The sequence below is a fragment of the Argentina silus genome (genome assembly GCF_951799395.1).
Source record: "Argentina silus genome assembly, chromosome: 8".
NCBI classification, from domain to species: Eukaryota; Metazoa; Chordata; class Actinopteri; order Argentiniformes; family Argentinidae; genus Argentina; species Argentina silus.
In genome coordinates this window covers 6,924,163-6,946,561 of record NC_139662.1, presented here as the reverse complement: position 1 = coordinate 6,946,561, position 22,399 = coordinate 6,924,163, and the positions used below count along the sequence as shown (strand labels likewise).

Genomic DNA, 22,399 nt, shown 5'->3' with positions numbered 1-22,399 from the left:
TTTGTATTTTGTTGATGGCCCACTCTTTGGGGTATGCACAAATGGCAGTGTAGTGTAAACGTTTAGACAATTTGTTGACGATTTTACAAAACATGTGAAAATCTAACTTGTTATGATTATGATTTCTCTTTCAATAATTTGCGTGATGCATTAATACCTTTGTTACACCACCAAAAATCCTAGCCCTATTTGTGACTAGTATTATTTTTATATTTACATGTGGGTGTTGTGTAGATGGAGCTACCCAAATCAGTGAATATAAAGGAAAATGAGAAAATAACTTCCTTATTTTGAATTTGAATTGTTTTTACTTTTAAGACCCTCGTCCCTGCCAATGCAATCATTGGATCTTCTGCAACCAAGGTCAGTCTAATGTTAGAATTTTTGATTCTTGAACAAACCCCTAAAACCACCAGCTACGTCGTTCTGCCTCTGCCCACTGAAATATCGCGGTGGAAACGCACTTTAATCACTACGTAATGTGCCGTGCTGCTTCTGGCGGCGCTGGTGACAGTGCTGAAAGCTGTTGGGGTGAGTTTTGTTAAAATTACTCATTCGAAAGGAATATTTAATTATTTTAATATGAGTATTTATTATTATATATCTCAGAGTCAAATTACCAGTCTTTAAACGTCTATGTCAGCGAGTTATTACCCTTTAAAGTTTAGGCCTGGGCGGGGGCAGTGCTCTCCGGTGTTTTCGCTCAATATAAATCATCATAGCTAGCTAGTTACCAACACACACTAGCTTAGCTAGCTAGCTCGTGGTGTAGTCCGTGTGTTCGATGTAATTTTAGAAGATAGCTAACTAGCTACTTAGGTTAAAATCATATTTATATTGTATGCACATTATGTCCACGTTATGATTTGCTCCAAACGACATCGACTACGCGGCGGGGCTGAGTTGTCTATCTCGCCACGAGCTCTGGCTAGCCGCGCTTGCTGTCGCAGTTTCTTTGTCCCGTGTCACGGCGATTGCCGTTCTTGACGTTTTCTGTCTCGGCACAGATCTGCGCTGCGTGGACGTTGTGATAATCCATTGAAATGCAACAATGAATATGTTTACTCAGATGGCGATAGGGTGCCTACTAGCTACCGACAAAGTTGTGACAAAAATGCTAATTCAGATTAAACTGTCAGCCTGCGGCGGGGTTATTTCTCACGTTGCCTTCATGGGGTAGTGTAGGTACAACGTTGAGTTGGCTGAGATTAAATAGTGTAGCTAGCTTAGCCAGCTATCTGGTAGCAGGCTAGTTGGCTTTGCAAACGATGCGTTGTTTAGGCCCCCGTTTCCTAACGTGGTCACTTGCAGTCACGTGTGGCATGTTGGTTTGATGGTGTCAAGCTGCCAGCTCGTGGAATATTGTTACAGTTATTGTAATGTTACAAACGTTAGCAAGTGATCAAGGTTTAAAATCGGATATAGTGTTCTGCCAGGGCTCCAGCTAGCTAAATTGAAGCTGCTCTATGATAATTATAGCATGCTTGCTAACCGAAGCTAGGCCGGTAGCCCCTAGCCTAGGCCAAGAAGACAAGAAGATCCAGCTGCAGTTGTTTCCTAGGGCCTTAGTATCACAACTGACAAGTGTCATGCCTTGAATACGCCTAACAAACAGAATTGGTTTTCTTATGATTTGTAGTTATTGATTTAATATCTAGGGTAGGTGGATGATGCATGGAATCCAGTGTTGAAATAGCCAATCACTGTCAATGGTTGGTGGGTGGGAACGGGAGGCAAATGTTGTTTTTGGCTGCGTCACGACCAGCTGAAAAGCATGCGCTCCCGAGTTCCCACTTGTTTTCCTAATGTTTTCTCTACTTCACTTTTAGAAATGGGCAGACAATTTGCCTCAAGTACCCTAACTCCCTTGGCCGATCTAACTCACGTGTGGTGAAATTGCGGAATGGACTCTCAGTTGACACTAGAATACTATGTGAATTGATGTAGATAGTAAGGGGAGGGTACAGGAGTTGTTTTCATTTTCTAACCATAGTGACATTCTGGTGTGGTGATGATGCAGTGAGTCACCTTACGTTACCCCACAGGATGTTTACGTGGATTAGCAGCAATGCTTTATACTTGTAATGTGTATTATTATACCTGTACTATTTAATATAGTGTAGATTGAGAGCTGCTTCTATTATCTGAACACTTCATGACCATTATACTCAGTCGTTAGTTCCATAGTTGGACTGTAACTTACCACAGTCGAAGCTGAGTGCTGCCAATAAGCAACTTCAGCATAATGAGTGGCAGCAATAACGATCCTGTCCACTCCCTGGAATTGAATTTGACCCCTTTCACAACATTATTTTTGAACACCAATGAAACCATGTGGGATGTCACTCATTGCGTAACAGCAGTGTCAGACTAGGTTTCATATGTCAGCCAACTTGTTTTCATTCAGCAGCATGGAGGTCAATAGGCCTACACATACTGTCAGCAAAATCTAGCAAAGCAGTTTGTTTTGATATGTTGGAACAAAGAACTGTTCAACTTTATTTTCTTCCTGACTACGGTTACATACAAATAGCTTTCACCGTTTAGACACCAGGGTTTGAGGCAGTTGTCATGATCCACATAGCTCGTATGATTAAACAGACCTCCCTGGTCAGAAACTGTGCCATAAATATCAGCATGACCCAAGCTATGCACAGGGACTTGTTGATCCACAGGACTTGGTGCATCTAGTCAGCTGGTATCATGGGCTGTGTACAGGGGCAGCTGAAGAAAGTTTATTTTTAGGCTTCTGAGGCTGGGGGCAAATAACCTGGAGTTGAATTCACATGAAAAGGAAATGGTTCAGGGTACTGTAACGTGTCATGTGACAACATAAAAATCTAAACACCTCCTTATCAGTTGCTAGCCACTGAATTTTGCACTCGTGCTCTTGAATCTTGAAAGACCATTTAGAATGGTGTAATTGTAGGACCTTCGGTCCTTTGTGGCATTGTTCTCTCACATGGGGTCCAATACAACCTAATGCTTGCCTGGGCTAATGGTTAGCCTATTTCCACCATGACAAACTGGGAGTTTTTATGTCACAATTAGATTAACAAGATTGTTTCAGCTAATACATTTTTCTTTTCTCAACAGTATGAAGTGAAACGGAACTGAATTTTTTTGTACCATCCGCAACTGCTTCTTCAAGTTCAGATCACAACGAAGAAACAAATTCAAGAGAAACATCCCAAAACAAACAAAAGTCGCAACAACTCTCAAGAAGAAGACAAGGAGAAAAAAAAGGATCACTTCAAAGGAAAAACAAGAAGCAACCAAACGAAGAAACAACCAAAGACGAGACACGGCAGCCTAATCGAAACGCGCTCCAGAAGCAATCCTTTGCCAACAATCTCAACACGAGAAGACAATACCTGATCTGAGACCAGAAGTTTGTGCCTACTCAACAGCTTTGACAAAGCACACGTCCCAACGCTGCTCCCAGCCCTCCTCATCCTCATCCTCACCGCACCACCGACTCACCCCGGGGTGCGGAGAGGGCTGCTATCTGCTAGTTTTTTTTCCCCCTAAATTCCCAAACTGTCTCCCCATCTCTCCTCTGTCCCCATCTCCTATTGCTCTGTTCATTTTGTTGATTTTAAGCAGTGTTATTGCACCTGCGTTTGCCTTTTTTTCTCTAGTTTTTCCCCCCTCTTTCGCTTTATGCAACTCTATCTAGAACGTGTGCCAGAAACTTGTAACAAATAAGTGTGTGTGTGCGTGTGTATGTGAAGAGAACATCTGCAACATCTACAGTCATTAGCGTTCGAGACAACTGCAAGTTTCAAAACACCAAATCAAGGTAGGCCATTTTTTGCTTTGTGTTGATTGATAACAGTTTTTTTTCTGTGACATTGATGGATATGATTAAATGTTGTGTTTTGTTTTTGATGCACAATGCTGTTAAATGTCTAAGATTTGGATAGGCAGCTCCTAAATACAGTAACTCTGCTGGAAGCACTAACAACGTGTCAAAACAGGATTTGATGTGGGGGCAAAATTCACAGGAATGTGTGAATTTCTAAAATGTTCACTCAAATCTGACTCCCTACTGTGCTTTTATAGTGCAGCTATGTGGGCATTTTTTTTACTATTTACTATGAACACATGACTCGAATGCCCCAACAATCTCTCGCTTGACTCGCTAAACAATTTGCTGTTGTACAAGCTCTAAAATCTACCCCCATTTTAACAACTATCATAGAATATGGCCTCCTACTTCGGTGTTCGTTATTCAATTGGGTCTTTTCCAACTGCTTTGTAGTTAAGAACAGATTCAAAAGCTAATTAAATCATGGCACCAGTTTTAAAATGTATCACAACCTGTGATTATGAATTGTATCTTTGTAGCAGTTATGTACTTCCTCATGGAACTTTTTTATTATTTAAAGAAAAGAAAAAAAAAAAAAAAAAAAAATATATATATATATATATAGCAGTTTTCCCTCCTGCCCCTTTGTCCCGCCCCTCTACCTGGTCATGTTTTGACTGTTGTTCCCTTGTCTCCTCACTAGAGAGCCTATAATCCCACTCCCCAGAATTGTGACACTTGGCTCACTGGCTGTCCCCGTTGCCTCTCCCTTTGTTTGTTTATTGTTCCTTTCCTCTTTTCACCCTTGCAGACGTCCAGAGGTGTATCATTGGGTGGTGTGTTAAAAAAAAAAAAGGAAAAAAAAAAGACAAAAGATAGCAAAACAAAATAATCAAGGCAGTCAAGCAAACCAGTAATCCAGTACAACAAGAGAGTGGAGTTTGGTCCGATTTTATGGAAAAATATGGGCAGTCCCTGGAAAGGCTTTGTCGAGTTTACCTTGCCTGCGTCGCCACCCGCCGCGTACGTTAGCGCTGACCAGAGCAGCACCTCCCCCGTCGGACTCAGCCTGTCACCGTACGGCCGATCCGTAAGTTCCATCCTCCCATCCACCTCCCCCCCATTGAATACCCATCCACCCACCTTGCCCTGCCCCTCTCTGCTCTGACTGGCCTAACCTTTCCATTTCTCTGGGCTCTAGAGACTAGCCTCTGCTCAGGTGCAGTGTAGCAGATACAGAGCTCTCACAAGGCTAGCGCTGATTTGGAATCATTTCAAATTCTATGTTTCCCCAACCATGATGAGGTAAGGACGGCAGGCGGCATCCCCAAGATGCCTCAAGAAACTTAATGCCGTGCTTCCCACTCACATGTTGATCTGGAGCCGCTTAACCATTGTTATGCGTCAGATAGGGCACTGATCTGTTTTCTCGTTCTCAAACAATGTAGGGACATGTTAGTTGTCAGACTAAATATATACTTTCAGAACATTTGGAAAGGGTTCAAATGCCAATGGAAATATCCATTATATCCATGGTTATTGACCCCTTTTGAGGACGAATGTGTTCCATGGCCCACCCAAACCACTGTAATTACTACGTTTAACTCTGTTAGCGTTGATGCTATGCTAGTCAGGGACCTAACAGGCGAGGCTGCTCTGGGACCCTTCATGTAACCCACCATCTTACTGAATAGACTCGCTTATTTCTCTAACCTCTCATCTGCATCAGCATTCTTTTGGTTCTGTCAACACTAGTTGTTGTTTAACTTTATATTTGGTAATAGTGACACAGCTGCATTTCATGAGTTGCCATTCACGTACGCAGTAATTGTCTTCCTGTACATGACCATCCTCCTTGGGTCCATCTTTTCATTCCTATAAAGGTGTTGAATATGCTTGTTGTAAATGATATGCCTTGTGGCGTATGTTTGCATTGATGTTTTAAGTCCTAATGCAGACCCATACATGTACGCAAGAGTTTTAATTGACCGTATATGGCAAGTGTAAGACTAACTTTCAAGGATTTCAGTGACTTCATTTTATCCATTCATGGTTTTTCTCTTCTAGGGCATATATTCTCCATGTTTAATGATGTTCATATGTAACATAACACTGATGTTTTGGGGATAACTACAGGAATCCTGGATTCATTCTTAACATATACTTGTCCCTCATTTTTTATCGATTGTTCTGTACTGAATTGTTATGAAAGGAAGACTTTGGGTCTAATGGAACAAAATTGGATGAGCTCAAGCTTAAATCCATACTTCCAAGTGTTGGTCCCTAAAATCACAATTTTAAAGATGACGCCCCACCTCCCAACAGTCCATCCCAGTCCTGCCCCCACTGTCGGATATGGAGAGGGTGTACTCTGAACCCCCATTGGCACGTAATACTGCCCCTGCCCCCACCACCTCTGCCGTGCCTATCCCTCGCTCTTCCTCAGTCTCCTGCCACCCCCATCCGGGTGGCAAAAAACACAAGCGGACCCCCCTCTATCAGAGATCAGTAAGTGGGCATGTTGTGTGGACAACAGTGGTGCCCACAGTTTGATGTCCCTGTCTCCCATTATGGACTGTTTCATGCGCTAACTGCATGGTGTGATTTATTGCCTTGCAGTGGCCCTGATGAGACAAATGATATAATTCACTTTTTTCAAAACCTATTCTGAGAAGTCAAATTGTAAGCACTCAATTCATTTTTTACTGACTTGATTGCCAAGATTTTAAAATAGTTTTGCTTGCAGTGAAGTCCTTACCAGTAACAATAGCATGTATTATGTCCTTAACTTTGACAAGCCTAGGATGTTTGTGGATTTAAAGTTGCGATACTAACGGTAAAAACGGGAGTGAATAGGACTGCAGGGTTCTCTTGAGCCAACTAGAAATGACCATACAGTGTGGCCTTTATTGGTAGTGAATGGTCTGAATCAACATGAAAACCCATCTGGGGTTAGCCAACTCTGTGTGCTGCTCATGGGTATTCAGGGAGAGGGGAATGGTCAGAACACTAGAAAGCTCTTCGGGTTAGTCTCTCAACTTGGGATCCTTTTGAAACTCATTTTGGGTAGGTTTTTTTCATTTCAGATAGTAGGCCACTAAATGCATGTTAAGAGTGAATGAGGTGCATAGTATGGGTGTAGGATCATAATTAATTTGAGAGAATTTGTCATACATTCTCACTATACCATAAGCACTTTTGTCCCAGCTCTGCTTTCATTGTGGTAAAGGCTGTTTTTAACACTTGATTTGGTTAAATGAATAACCTTCTCCGTTCCTCTTCTGCTCAGATGAGTTTTGACCCGGGCATGCTCCACAACAACGGGCACACTGCCTTTGCCAACGGAACGGCTGTGGGCATCAGGGAGACTGGTGTGGTGGAGAAGCTGCTCACTTCCTACGGCTTCATTCAGTGCTCCGAGCGGCAGGCGCGCCTCTTCTTCCACTGCTCCCAGTACAACGGAAACCTGCAGGAGCTCAAGATAGGAGGTGAGAGACCAGGAGGCCTTTATCTTTTGACTATCAATCGCAAATGCTGTTATTCCAGAGCACAGAAACCGGTGTGGAGTTGTAATTTAGAAATGGCAACATGACTTGGAATGCTGCCAGGTGTGACGGACTACAGTGTAACCACTCCCCCCCCCCCCCCTTATCCCTTTGTAGTCTAACTATTTAGGCTTGATTTATTGTTGCAGGTATGTGAAGTGTCCAGTTTATAATATTAACAAGGAGTAGGCGGTCCCAGTCACTTTAGAGCCAGTCGTAATTTAGAACTCTGCCTATGGGGGAGGAAGGAGAAGCAGCAGACAGTGTAGCCGGATAGCATCCTCCTCAATGCAGTCCTATGGTAATGACATAGAAATGGCTCCAAAGTTTGCTGACACAGTTGCTAATCGTTGCCAGCTAAAACACTTTATCTGGTAGCAATGAGTCAGATCTTTTCCCACTCCGTCTGCTTTGAAGCCAAAGGGGCAACTGTTTTCAGGTACCCAAGTGTTGGAGATTGCCCCTAAGGTAGCAAAAAGATGGTTCACAATCATTTACACTACTGCTATTGGGTAAAGTATATCTACTCGATATAAAAATGAATGTATTAAAACTGTTCTGACGGATGTTTTAATTTATTTCAGTCGTTGTCTGTAACCGATGGTTATACCGTGCCAGCCCTACAAAATATTGTCAGTGTTTTGGCATGGAACAAACGGACACATTTTCTCACCATTTCCTTCTTTTGTTTTTCTCTCTTTCCTTCTCTCCCTCCTTCTGGTTCCCCAGATGATGTGGAGTTTGAGGTGTCCTCAGACAGGCGCACTGGCAAGCCCATAGCAGTGAAGCTGCTAAAGATCAAGCCAGAGGTGCTTCCAGAGGAGCGCATCTCGGGCCAGGTGGGGCCAGACTCGCACGCCTCTCCCTTTACTGTGCTGCATGGTTATATTCATCCAGTTAAGGAACACCATTTTACTTTTGGTTCTGTTCTTGTCTGTGTCACCTCAGTGTCGGTCCCTTGTTAGTCGTTTTGGGGTATATTTTCAAGCTCATTATAAATCCTTTTGTTGAATGAAACCTTTGTAGTTGGATACAGTCTTCATGCTAGGTCTATTCTCCCCACAAAATTGTTTAGATTTTTCATCTGATTCCATTGAATATTTACCCACATTTGTCCTTCTGTTAGGATCTGTTTGCTAAGAGCAGTAGCATTACCAGCTGATGCTTGTCATTGGGATTTACAATGGGCTTGACTGTCCTCGACATACATGTTGTGTGTTTTGGTGGTGGTGTTCAGGGGTGGAGATGGTTAATGTATAAGCAGCAAATAGGTTATGAGAGAATATTATTAATTGTACACAATTTACCAGGAAGCTGATCATAGTATAGACAAACATTGCATGATTTTCAAAGGGATGTAGGCAGTGAAATATCAGTGACATTGGCTTGTTTAGATTAATGCTTTGATGGCCATTGCCTTTTATTTTAGTTGGCCTCTAATTATACGAATGGAGCAACTTGTCTCTTGACATCAGCAGTTCACCCATTTCACACCTTGTGTACAATACCATTTTGGAACAGTGTTGCATTGTAAGGTCTTGAACCTTTGAAAATCAGCCAGTTTGTTTCCCCCAAATTAATGATTGTAATTGAGAGTTTTAAATTGCAGTAGTCATCATTATTGGTATGTTAATATAATTAGCTTCTCATTGTTATTGATTCACACCAATGCCATTCTTAACCATCCCCACCATCTGTGGTCCCTGCTGTCCTGTAGGTCGTTTCGGCCATCCCCACCCACCTGGATGGCAAGTCTGCTCCAGGGCAGGTGCCCACCGGAAGTGTCTGCTATGAGAGGAATGGGGTAAGACTGACAAACGTCAGACTAGCATTATTTGCCACTGAAATGGCTGGTAGTCAATGTAATGTAAAGTGTGGATTTCCACCTGCGCAGGAGGTGTTCTACCTGACCTACACCCCCGATGACGTGGAGGGCAACATGCACCTGGACACTGGAGACAAAGTCAGCTTCTACATGGAGACCAACAAGCAGTGAGTATCTTTTCTTGAAAATGTCATAGGAGTCTCACACCCAAGGGCCGACCCGAACCGTGCTCTTTTTATTGAGTAGGCCACAGAATGGGGTCACATATAGAAGCGAGCACCAGGTGTTATTTGAGTCCAGGCTGCTTTTAGAAAGATCTGCCAGGTGGAAAGAAGATATTTGGGCTAGTATGGTTCCTTAGTGTGAATATTGTTTGTGAACCGTATTTCCTATCTTAGATGTTGGTGTCACCATGTTTGATTGATTTTCATTTTCTCAACCCTTTCCCGTGTTTTTCTGCCCCGTTATGTGTTTCAGTACTGGTGCAGTCAGCGCTCACAACATTCACCTGGTGAAGAAGAAGCAGATGAGGTGCCAGGGTGTAGTCTGTGCCACCAAGGTTAGCCCTACACCACTGTTCTTCCCTGGACAGCTGCACGGTTTTGAGGATCAGATGAGAACTTTAACTTGGTTAACTGATTGCACCAGGCTGTGACCAAAGCCCTGACACACTGTAGCTCTCCAGAACCAGGATTTAGATCACTGCCTTTTACCCTAATGGATCCCTGGCTGTTAATACTGTCTGTAGTATCGATTAGTAGTCATATACATAAATGATAGCCCCCAAGTTGATGAGTGTAAAAATGATACCTTTGGATATTTTCATGTTCAGTCTAAATGTAGTCAGTTTGAGAACCGATCATGATTTGCAGAAAGTTATCACGCCTCTCCTTTCCCTGACAAATTTGAAGGTTGTGCCAAGAATGTTGTCGGTTGCATTTCTTTTCTTTTTTAAATGAGGAGTAAAATCAAGTTAATCAGCCAGTGCAAATCCCTCTTTGACCCTTTGTGCTGTCTGGCAGGAGGCCTTTGGTTTCATTGAGAGAGCTGACGTGGTGAAGGAGATCTTCTTCCACTACAGTGAGTTCAAGGGTGACCTGGAGGCACTGCAGGCGGGGGATGATGTGGAGTTCACCATCAAAGAGAGAAATGTAGGTGAAATGTCTTCTGATCAAACTGCTGTGGCAAAGACAACTCCACTGGTTTTAAATTATGTGATGCATTTGTATGCGTTGTAAAAGTTGTTGGTGTCCACTGTGACCTACTTTGACCCAAATTTGATCTCAACTCTGAAAGTGAGTCTACCAAGGCTGTGCATTTCTAAACATGTATAATGGACATTCTGTGGGATGGTTCTTTCCCTGAACACATTGGAGTTGCTGAAATATTTAGTTTCTCCTCCAGGGGAAGGAGGTGGCCACTGACGTGCGGCTGCTGGCCCAGGGTACAGTCATCTTTGAGGACATCAGCATCGAGCAGTTTGAAGGCACTGTTGCCAAGGTCATCCCCAAAGTCCCAACCAAGAACCAGGTCAGCAAATCACCCCATGTCACATCAGTTTAGTTTGATTTAGCTGAAAAATATTGAAACAAACATGTTAGATATTGATGAATGGTGATTTATAGACAATGTAGTTCCTCTTTTTGAAGAGGGATCAATTGATTTATGAACAAGTTTGGCTTATCGCATCAGTTTTTCCTCCTGGAGTAACGTAATAGTTTTCCCTCTGCCATGTCTAGAATGACCCTCTCCCAGGCCGAATCAGTGCCAGGATCGGCGTCACCGACAAGGAGCTTCTGTTTGGTGAGAAGGACACAAAGTCCAAGGTGACCCTGCTAGAGGGCGACCACGTGCAGTTCAACATCTCGACCGACCGCCGGGATAAGCTGGAGCGTGCCACCAACATCGACATCCTGCCCGACACCTTCCACTTTACCAAGGAGTCTCGTGAGATGGTACGGCCCACCTTGAGAGCCATTACAATTACGGCTGACATGGTATTGTGATAAATAATCGCAGCTCATTGATAGTGATTTACACTGTAGGTTAAGGTAGCTTTGCTCACTCGTCCCCGTTACCCTGTCTTGGCGCATGGGACAGCAACAAAGGATCCGGCTGTCTTTGGCCATGTTCTTAACTGTACCACCAGATTTGATATGTTTAGAGAAAGCCTGCTTGGCTGTTTCAGTTTGGTACTTCAACTGCAACCCCTTTCTGGAGGTCAACTTTTCCAACGAAGCTGGTCATTTTAGAGAACTGCACTGTGTCACTGCTGTGTTAATTGCTCAATCATTCTCTCCCTCACCTGTAGGGTGTGATCGCTGCCATGCGCGATGGTTTTGGCTTCATCAAATGTGTGGACCGGGACGCCAGGATGTTCTTCCACTTCAGTGAGGTCCTGGAGGAGAGCCAGTTGCACATCTCTGATGAAGTGGAGTTCACCGTTGTGCCTGTGAGTCCAGGAAAAAACCCCACCAACGTCCCAGTCCCTGTTTGAATACAAACAATGCATGCCCGCTCACACAAGATGAAGAAAGTTGACTACATGGCTCTCCCTATGTAATCATTCAATTGAGACCTGTTCATATTTAACTAATGGTTTCTTCTCACCTGTGTAGGACATGCTGTCAGCCCAGAGGAACCACGCAGTGCGCATCAAGAAGTTGGCCAAGGGCACAGTCTCCTTTCATACTCAGTCTGAGCAGCGCTTTGCCGGCGTGGTAGAGAAGGAAGCCGTTGCTGCCACCACCAACAAGAGTGCGAGCCCCAGCAAGGTCAAAGAGAAGGTACGAGAGCCCTCGGTGCAGGAACCACAGCAAAGTTGTCCATAACATTTGTCCTTTTTGTTTTGAGGCACACTTCTTTTTTTTTGTCCCTCTTCCCTGTCTGGTCTTTTTACTTTTCTTTCCCCCTCCCACCCCTACTCCAAGTAGTATTAGAATAAAGATTTCTAATAGCCCTTACACCCACACACACACTTCCCATTATGGTCAGGCATTTTTCATACCATTGTATCCGATGGCTTCTCTTCTAGTTCTAATGGTCCTTTTTGCTTTCTCCTTTCACCCTATCCTATCCCCTCATGCTCCTTCTCTTCATTAGAAAAAAGACAAGGTAGGATTCTGGTCTTTGCATGATGCCAACTCCCCCTGATGAATGTTATAGCCACGCCCATATGCTATGTTGGATGATTTTATAGCTCAGATATTGAATATTTATATTTGAACACTAACCACTGGCCTCAAATTTGCTTGGCATTAGATTTCAATAGCTACAAGGGATTTTACATGTCCAGAGAGAACTCAAATGTTTTTTTGCCCCCTGCCATCACACATTCATGTTCTAACTTCCTTTGCCCCTCCTCACTTTACTGCAGAGGGCTTTTTTTTTTTCCTGCTTCACTGTGAATTTAGACAACTTTAACTGTTTATCTGATGTGCATATTTCTCATTTTGTCTCAAGGGTAAAATGGTAGAGAAGGTCAGTGGTGTTGGCTCTGGCCTGCTGAATGTGCTGCTCACCCCAGGGTTGATGGCATGGTTTCAGTCCTACTAATTAACCTAGGAAATATGGAACCTAACACACTAGAGACATTAGATTCAAACACTTCACTTTTTCTATCTTGAAATCTGCGTCACTGGATTCTATGACTCTGACATTAACTCTGATTGTAGGGTGTTGATGATGGTTGGTTTTGTGCAGCAGATGTTAATGCTAACATACTACTCATGGGGAATGTGTGGAATTGCACATCTTTGCAAGTAGTTGTCATCTGCGCTCATAGACCAAGGACTTGCGACCACCACTAATTGAACATACTACTCCAATGCTTTAAGACTGAGGTAACCACTGATCTGCTTGGATAAATAAAGTTGCTCTAGCTTGTTCTTTTCACCAATCTATCCTCGCCAGGTCAGTGATTGATCTTTTTTTTTAGCAGGGAATGGTGTGTTCAAACAGGACCCAGTACTCATAACCACAGTAGGGCCTCAACTGAGATCAGGGTGCTACTGTTGACTATCCGCCCAATCAAATTGCTGCTAGAATGGGTCAGAGAGAACTGGAATTGCAGTCTAATCCGTCTGGATGCTGATGTCTGATGTTCCGTCCTGTAGGAAGCAGAAGAGGGGGTGATTGCATATGAAGACTGTGGGGTGAAGCTGACCGTGTTGTACCATGTGAAAGACCTCGAGGGAGCTGGCCAGCCACAGGTTGGAGACAAGGTACTGATGTCACTGATCATTTAGAATTGTTTTAAATGGTTAATCAAACAGTTAACACTCACCAAGCCCGTGTTGTGAATCCCAATCAACAATTGAAATAAAGATGTCCTGTGTAAATGGGAGTTTCTCAAAGGGAGAGCATTATCAAAACCATTGTCAAAATATGCAAAAAAGCTGAATCATAATGCCTTTAACTTTTTTTTGTTGATCAAAGATGCTCTCATTACTGTGTATAGATAGATATAGATAGTTTAATTTGCCTGAAATGTTTACATGGTGGCACCAACTTCACAGCGTGGCGCAGCGCCACTCTTACATTCTTTGGGGAGAACCCTGATATTTGATCATACACCAGGCACATCCATCATTGCCTGCCCTGCAAGTAAAACAAATATCAACTGTACTTTCCAAAAAATGCATTTCACCTAAATGGACTTTGTTTACTTATATGTATGGTGCTTATCCAATGTTGCCCACTAGGTGGAGTTTTCCATCAATGAGGTGAAGAGAACGGGCCAGCAGAGTGCCGTCTCCATCAAGATCCTCAACCGCACTGTCAACACCAAGAGGCTGCTGGGATACATCGCCACACTGAAAGATAACTTTGGTTTTATTGAAACGGCCAATCACGATCAAGAGATCTTCTTTCACTATAGGTAAAGCAACTCAAACAAGATTCAGTATGAATGTCTTCTGTTGATGGTAGATTTTATCCAGTGAAAAAACAAATCCTACATATCATGACTTCATTCTGAAACTACAGGGGTGTTATGTCAAAGGATATGCCAGATTTTTCATGCTGTTAATGTATTGGTCTGTTCCAGTGAGCTGTGTGGGGACCTGGAGAATCTGGAACTGGGTGACAGTGTGGAGTACACCCTGTCCAAAGGCAAAGGAAACAAAGTCAGTGCTGAGAAGGTTACAAAGGTGGCAGCAGGTGAGGAGGACATTTTAGGCTGTGTATGAAACTGCGCACACACACCTACCATGTGACCTACAGTCAACTTTATATGGTTCTCCATCCAACTGCATTTGCTAATGGTGTGAATCCTGTTGTGATTGCAGTGAATGGGGTGAACGTGGACGTTGGTGAGCCGGTGATGCTGGGTAAGGTGGTCCGCCCTCTGCGCAGTGTTGACCCCTCCCAGACAGAGTACCAGGGCCTCATCGAGCTCACTGTTGATGAAGGTGAGTTACGATGGGCACAGGACGTTTATGTCACATTGTTGGGTTTGTAGGGATGGAACGATCGTTGGACCACTGCCAATTTTACTTGTGAACTGAGAAAAAAAAAAAAAAAAACGGGAGCAACATGTCTGAACAGTGAGTTGCCGTTGGCACTGCTGGCCATGTAAACAAGTTGTCTACACTGGGTGCTTGGATATTTATACAATGGAGTAATACTGTCTTGAAGCAGATTGTGGGGGGGGGAGAGGGCGTGCAACACAGGGAGCCATGGAGCGGGGGGAGAAGCTATATGATCCTTTTTGCCTGTTTATTCATAAGGAAAAGTGAATGAGTAATAAAGTTGGTGAAGTGACGGAATAAAGCCTTTTTTGAACCCGTCACCCACATTGAAAACTGGCAGCTTTCCTGCCAACATTGCCCTATTGCTCTCAAACATGGGCGGTTCTCTCAGGGGACACTGATTGTCTAAGCGTGTGTCCAGCGTCTAAACTGTCCCAACGTTTTGAGTTGGTTTTGTCTCCTGTTGATCTGAACGGCTAATTGATTAACTAACTAATTGATTGGTTTGATAGATTCTCAATCATTTGCTTGATTCTATTATCACTGAAAGCCAATTTTAAACACTTATCAATTCAGTTAAGCATACATTTATTTATTGGATAGTTAAAAACAGTCAAATCTAGGCCCATATAGATACTTAATTTCCACTGCAATCAAACAAACCCCTTCTGATGGGTATCGCCATCGTCCAATCATATGGGCAGGAAATCGTTATCAGCCCCCAAAAAAACAGATTGGACCATCATGTATGGTAATTGTTTTAGTTATTTGTGTTGATCTCTTGTGATTAGTTGACTAGAGAATTGTGCTAACATCACCAAGGCTCCAAGTTCAATCTGTGTACAGGCCATATGACGCCCTACTATGCATATACTGTAAAAGCCTCTGCTCATTGGTTAAATTTGGAATTGAACATTGACACTCCACCTGTCCCTCTATCCTTTCAGCTGGCACTAAGGGCCAGAGTTACCCCTTTGGCATCGTGGGCATGGCCAACAAGGTGGACTGTCTGCAGAAAGGTGAGATGGTGAAGTTCCAGCTGTGCACAGTGACCCAGACAGGACAGAAGATGGCCTGCAATGTGGTGCCCCAGCGCAAAGCTCTGGTGGAGTGCGTCAAGGACCAGGTATCTGATCAAGCCCCTTTGAAAACAGTTGGAAATGCTCATGGATGGAATTTCCATTCAAAACACAAACCTCCTGAACATAACCTTACTCAAGTTATATTAACTCCAAGGTTTAAGTAACAATCAGTATTTCTGCTTTTACAGGGATACATTTGTATAACCTCCTCGGTTGGTGTGGCTGCTATTGAGTTATCTGCCTTCAGTGTAACATGTTTTGTTTTCTCCAGTTTGGATTCATCACCTATGAAGTTGGCGAAAGTAAGAAGCTATTCTTCCATGTCAAAGAAGTGCAGGATGGCTTGGAGCTCCAGACTGGGGATGAGGTGGAGTTCTCGGTCATCCTCAACCAACGCACAGGGAAATGTAGTGCCTGCAATGTCCGCAGAGTCAGGTAAGGGCAAAAGTGGGTCACGTGATGCCCTTTTTAATTTCATAAAAGGATAAAGAAGGATAAGCCAGTTATGTCGTCACTGAAAGTAAAGCTTCTCAAGAAAGTACAGTATATCCTTTTTCCATTGCCTAGATGTCAACTAGCGGCTCCCTTGTTAGCTAAACCTGACTGGACCGTCATGAGGCCAGCTTCTCGTATTTGGCTGTGTTGTGTTGATTAAGCAGCCAACTTGTTTCCTACCCAAACAGTGAAGGGCCCAAACCAGTGGCGACCCCCCGTCCTGACCGGCTGGTCAACCGGCTGAAAAGCATCACCCTGGACGACGCCAGCGCCCCCCGCCTAGTCATCGTGAGGCAGCCTCGTGGCCCAGACAATTCAAAGGTACTGTCTCTTTGACATTGGCCATCCCAATTTATTCATTCCCTCCTCAGGGCAGTTTTACAATGGATGGAGGACTAACAGCTGTGTAAAAAAAAAAATAACAGCTGTGTTTTTCAAATAATGTCATGCATGTTTGATTTGAAGATGTATCACAACAGTATGTGCCAATTAGGTGATGTCATCTTACCCTGAGTTCTCATAGGCCAGTAGTGAAAGCTTCTCCGTTCATCACTTTGCTACCGCAGCACAGGCTAACCGTTAGCAGCGCTCTCCAATAGAGAGGATTCTGACTGCACTTAGTTTAGCGTCGTTGGAATTACATGTCAAAATGTCCTAGTTGTGCTTGAAAGGATGTTTACAAAGGATGTAGACTTGCACACCACCTCTTGGTTTTGGTTTTGGTTTCGCCAGCCAAGCTCTCCCCTCATTGGATGGGCACTTGACTACTGAGTGATTATTAGCTGTGAACAATAAGTTGCCGGTATCCTAATGGAATCCAGGGTATATGTGACAACCGATCATTGCACATTATAGCAAAACTATGTAGTTTGAGAATACAATAAAAGCATGTACAGGTTTGTCTAGTGTATATAGTCATTTCAACGATGCAAAACTAAGTACCGCCAGAATCCTGTCTTGAATACTAAGATGATATTTCACCTAAACATGAAAATAGGCTGAACCATCTATTACCTTTAAGTGATGCATAGCAGAATCCAGACTAAAGGATTCTACAAGATAATCGTGATGATTTATAATGACCATTCTCCTGTTTTTTGCTTCCAGGGCTTCAACGTGGAGAGGAAGACCCGTCAACCTGGTGTAATTGACTGAGCAATATTCCCCCACCCTCCTCCTGTGTAGGTGGGGCCTTGGTTTTGAAATGCGATCCCAGAGTGGACAACAACAGGGGAAAGGGATTTTTGCTGTCACATGTACGGGTGCACGCACACATGCTCATACACATCCATACTCTCACACGCACACAGAATTAAGCATGTGTAACCCCCTCTCCCCATATCATCACCTGCAAGGGAACCCTCTCATTCCATATGTTCCCAGCCACCCATGTATGATGTACTTGATGCAGAGTTCCATACTGCAGTATCCATGGGGATCTCTCTTCTGTGTGTGTGTGAGAGGTTGTGTATAAGATGTTACAGAAACGGTAGAAGTTACGGTGTGTTAAGGAGGAATTTGTGTTGAGGGTTGTTTGCCCCCTCAATCTGAGTGACGGTTGTGTGGTTATGTCTTGTCCCCATCTTTGCTGAATCTGCTTTGTGTCTGGAATTCTGCACCTGCAACCTGTCGTGTGTGTATGCGCGTGTGAGTGTTGGCATGTATTTGAGCACATCTGCTTTATTTCCTCCCATTTGTTCTCCCTCATTCAAGGAAACTACATGATTCTCGTTTGTCAAGTTTCCACTATGCTTTCCTACAAAATGCATAAAGCAAAGCAAAGTTCCCTCCATAAGGAGGATCATATTTCTCATATGTGCGGGCTTAAACAGAGGCTACTTCTGCTCGTTTTTTTGAGCAGTTTTAAAACGCTTTATTCAAGAGCTGGAGTGAAAGCATGATGTTTGTTTGTGCTGTATGTGAATGTTTAAGTGACCTATATATGATTGGGATTACTCTCACAAATCGGGAGCCTTTAGATACTTTTTTGGTATTCACATGCTCCATTTAAGCAATTTCTCCAGGTGCAGAATTCCCAATGGCATCTTATATCCAGCAGTTCTTTTATACCATGTACTTTTTTTTTTTTTTTTTTTTCCTTTGCACATCTTTGCTTTTTTGTTCCATTGAAACTCAAATTCTGCTAATGAATAAAATGAAGTAAGAATAAGGTGCCTAAAAACTACAAACAAAACAAAAAAATTAGATGTATCCTCCCCAGCCAACCGCCAAAATATAAAGAACAATCTTAGGATGGCTTTTTTCAAGTAGAAATAATACTGGTCTGCATCCCAGATACCTGTGGGTTGAACTATACTGTATGTAATGTGTGCTTTTTTCTTAGTGAAAGATTCAAACATCACAATATAACAAATAAAAACAAATTTAACTTGTTAAAAAAAAAAAAAAAAAAAAAGAAGGGGTAAGGTAACAAAGTATTAGAAATAATTAAGTTAAACCATAAGGATCAGGATATCTATTATTGTGCTCTGGAGACATTGATGGGTGATCTGTTGTGCCTCTGCACACAATGAGTTACAGTCAAAATGAATTAATACTCAGGAGATCACTGGGTTCCTGCTGAACCGTATACAGAGGCTCTCCTATGTACTTTTGTTAATGGTCTTGAATGGAAACAATTGAATTAAAGTTTTATGAAAATCACTGTTGGCTTGTCTTTATTCAAGTGGATCATTAATTCCATATAGTTGGTATAATCATTTTTTACAGTGGTGGTAAATAATTCAAAATCCCTATGTATGGAAATCTAAAACTTGAAATAAGTTTATACATGGTTATCAATATATTTGTACAGCATCAATAGGTGATTGAATCTCTTGAATGTAAATCGGCATATTTGAAATGTCAGGCCTGAATTATGTCATTAATATCAAGTTATTGAGTCTTTTCAGAAAAATATCAGTTCATGCTCAAACCCTTGTGCTGCCCAGGTGTATTGTTATCTCTGAGCGATGTACGACCTTTGGTTTGGTTTCTGGTTTTAGGATGTGGGCTTCAGACCAGTGTGTCCACCATTCCCTGAGCTGACTGGGCCCTGAGGGTTGTGAGTCCTTGATCTGGTTTACAGAAACTAGAGTGCGATGAAGATTAGAGTCCTCTTGGGGAGCTAACTTCCTGTCTGTGTTTACCACACTGTTTGCAGAAGATTTTCGCTGATTGAGTGTCTCATTCTGCCATGTCCGATCTGTAGCAGCAGGAGCTGTGCAATCTGGTCTTTGAGCCATCATTTGCCTCTCTGGGCTAGTTCTCGTACTCCTTGAAGGATCAAGTCTCTGCATTTTGCGTTTGTACTCTTCCAACTTGGCTTTGCAATCCATAGCTTTTTCCTTCATCTTCAGAAACTGCTCCTGCAAGTCTTTCTCGTATCCCTCCTCTGCTCTCAGCTCGTTCTCCCAAAATTGGAGCTGTTCTGTCTCCTCCTCTATGATTCTCTGCTGAGCCTCTTGGTCAGCTTGCCTGGCCTTTTGTTTTTCCTCCAACTCATTGATCTGGGTATCTGCAGATATTATCCGGACTTGCAGCTCTTGCAGACTAGCCTGTTGATGAGTGACAAGTGCCCGTAACTTTCTATTCTCATCTTTTATATTATTGGCTGTCGGAATCTGCTGGTCCTCAGCTTTTGTCTTTGCCATACCAGTGTCTGAGTGACGTTTTGAATGTTTGCCATCTTTATCCTCTGCTCTCTGATTAGAAGTGATAGTTTTACTTCTCTGTCTGTCCTGGCCCTGATCTCCCAAGCAGCATGAGATTCGCTGGTGCTCTGTGGATTTCACACACTTATCTCCTCTCATTTTGCTCTGCAAACCCCCAGAGGCTGAGACATCCTTGGCAATGGTGGCTGTAAGGTTTAGGCTACTACCACCCTTTTTATCTACATTTTTGCTGCTTCCCTTATCGCGACCCAATTGGTGTGCTCCGCCCCTTCCCAGACTCTCCAGCCAACCCCAGGCCTCTTCCATCAGTGTCAGCGACTTTCTCTTGGGTTTTTTCAGCTCTTCAGGTGGCTGTTCGGCTTGTTGCCTCAAACGGGATAAGGGTGGTAGGCTTTGACGATGTGAACTGAGAGCACCACTATCCCTTCGTACTCTGCTCCCCATGTCGGTTCTCCTCAGCTGCGGGCATGCCTGATATCGGCCACCCCTCACCCTGCTAGTCTCTTCCCTGAGCAATGGGCCATTGTGCTGCAGGGTAAGCTGGACCTCTCTGGCCTGCTGGCCATATTTCTCCAGTGACTCCAGTAGCCGTTCATGGGGTGTCAAATTCCGCTCAAAGTCTTTGAATTTTTCTTTCAGTGTGTAGCGCCCAGGACGACCTATGCACAGGAATTTGAGTCAGTTGAATTAACCTACTAGAAAGATTGACTTGAATTGCAAATCTCAAAGTGTGTGTGTGTGTATTGTAGACTGATGATCATTGAAAGCTGCCATACATGTACTTACCAAGGGCTTGAGCCAAAGAAATGACCACCTCCTGACATGTTGTATTCTCTGTGACCCCACAGACGATACGTGGTACACCCTCCACTGTTACCTTAACTTCCATTCTGAAGCCGACCTGTCATCAGAAAATGAATGAATGGATGACATTTTAAACATTAGGCTCTGATGACTGGGGGGGATGTGCTGGAGACAGACAAATGATGCACATTAACTGTAATTAGTCTGTCTTCCCACCCACTCCTCTCTTGGCCGTGGAGCTTGAGGGCAGTCAAAACCGCATAGTTGTAAGTTATTTGTATTAGACTTGACACAATTAGTAATCAACGTTTTTGCATGAATAGTAGCATACACTAACACTTAAATACATAATTTTGGTTCAGAAACCAACAGCGGATACATTGTCAGATAAACATTTATTTAACATTTATTTATTTTTTTACCAAATCTGTTACCTTTAGTTGTCTTAAAAGCTCATGCATAAAATTTTAGAAAATACACAATCTACCTGCCAATCAAGTCCTCAAACTAGACCAGATGCTGGGAGCTGTCCTTACAGCTGAAAGCACAATGCTCTGTGTAGGACTGTATCACTCTTGCGAAGAGTACAGTGGATGATTAAGACCAATTAGAATTCCCAAGGGCATGTATTGCTGTCGGAAAGTTTATGAACCCGCCCCTCTTACAAATAACAAGATTGAGGGCTGATATGCGCGAAGTTGGTACACAAGTTTTAAAGACTGTTAAATTCTTTCATATCCTGTGTAAAATCTGCGTTTTGTTCACCCTCTCACCATAAGCTTTGGATTGTATTGAAATTGTATTCTATGTTGTGTTTAATGGAGACATGTATAGGAATTTCTTTGTTATCTCAGACAATGGTTACATTGATATTACTTGAGTATGAATTGAAATAAGAGTCAACAAAAGTAACTCTAGGCCACTTATCACCAAAACACTGTATATGTTAGTCTAGCATCAATAAAGTGTGTCAGACTAGTTTTTGGACCTGGATGTTTTCTGTGCCCTTTCTGACAGGAAGGGTGATTCTTTCAGAATGGAACACACAAACATGCTGGTAAACTGTCCAAAGCTCCAGATGCTCAAGTGGAAAATTCCTCAACTTGCCCACTACTGATAACTTTTCGAAGGATGAGGTTGTGTGAGTGGCCTGATCAAATTGTTGTTGGCCCTAATTCACTAAATATCTGCAGTAGCTACTGCCTGTTTTTCAGAGAGAATGTATTTTTTTCATTATCAATCTTTACATAATTCTTTGCAGAAGTACTTTCACAATGCATTTGACAAGACAACCCTGATCAGTTACATATGGAGGAATTGTATTCTGACAACATTGGGAAACTATTATTGCAAACAATACCATAATAGAATGTAGTACATGGAACTACAGTTAGGAGAACGAACAACAGTTAGGAAAATGTTGACACAGAATCCTTGGTCTCCCCATAAGGGGGAGCAATGGTTTTGTATATTTTTCCGACCTACAACCATTAGTCACGAGAAACCATTAAATACCACATTAAAGGTCTCAGGAGCACATCATGACACCATTGGAAAAAAAAAAGAATTCAGTAATTCAGATATGAAATATAACTTAACATTGTTATTACATTTTTAAATGTGTGTTCAAACAAGAAGAACGAGCCTTCTAAAATAACATGATGAAAATGGAACAGAAAACAGTCTTACTAA

The 22,399-nt window shown here is 42.8% G+C and overlaps 2 protein-coding genes across 7 annotated transcripts; one reads left to right on the top strand and one right to left on the bottom strand.

Moving 5' to 3' along the window:
- Positions 1–459: 459 nt before the first annotated feature.
- csde1 (cold shock domain containing E1, RNA-binding) lies at positions 460–18,893 on the top strand. 5 transcript variants are annotated; one of them, XM_083676143.1, is made up of 21 exons: positions 460–531; positions 3,097–3,802; positions 4,623–4,901; positions 7,101–7,299; positions 8,086–8,195; positions 9,074–9,160; positions 9,251–9,348; positions 9,659–9,740; positions 10,204–10,332; positions 10,586–10,711; positions 10,921–11,136; positions 11,493–11,633; positions 11,800–11,967; positions 13,297–13,404; positions 13,885–14,060; positions 14,229–14,341; positions 14,470–14,592; positions 15,600–15,778; positions 16,006–16,169; positions 16,418–16,550; positions 17,337–18,893. In XM_083676143.1, the coding sequence occupies exons 3-21, from the start codon at positions 4,776–4,778 to the stop codon at positions 17,382–17,384; spliced, it is 2,526 nt and encodes an 841-aa protein (XP_083532269.1). In that variant the 5' UTR covers positions 460–531; positions 3,097–3,802; positions 4,623–4,775; the 3' UTR covers positions 17,385–18,893. The 5 variants fall into 5 exon arrangements, with proteins under 5 accessions (XP_083532269.1, XP_083532268.1, XP_083532267.1 ...); XM_083676142.1 differs by having other exon boundaries at positions 9,230–9,348; XM_083676141.1 differs by having other exon boundaries at positions 8,086–8,252.
- rassf11 (Ras association domain family member 11) lies at positions 18,553–21,601 on the bottom strand. Of its 2 annotated transcripts, XM_083676146.1 has the most exons (3): positions 21,195–21,601; positions 20,690–20,804; positions 18,553–20,562 (listed from the first exon to the last, which is right to left on the bottom strand). In XM_083676146.1, exons 2-3 carry the CDS (start codon positions 20,790–20,792, stop codon positions 19,160–19,162), a joined length of 1,506 nt encoding a protein of 501 aa, XP_083532272.1. In that variant the 5' UTR covers positions 20,793–20,804; positions 21,195–21,601; the 3' UTR covers positions 18,553–19,159. The 2 variants fall into 2 exon arrangements, with proteins under 2 accessions (XP_083532272.1, XP_083532271.1); XM_083676145.1 differs by having other exon boundaries at positions 20,690–21,601.
- Positions 21,602–22,399: the final 798 nt, after the last annotated feature.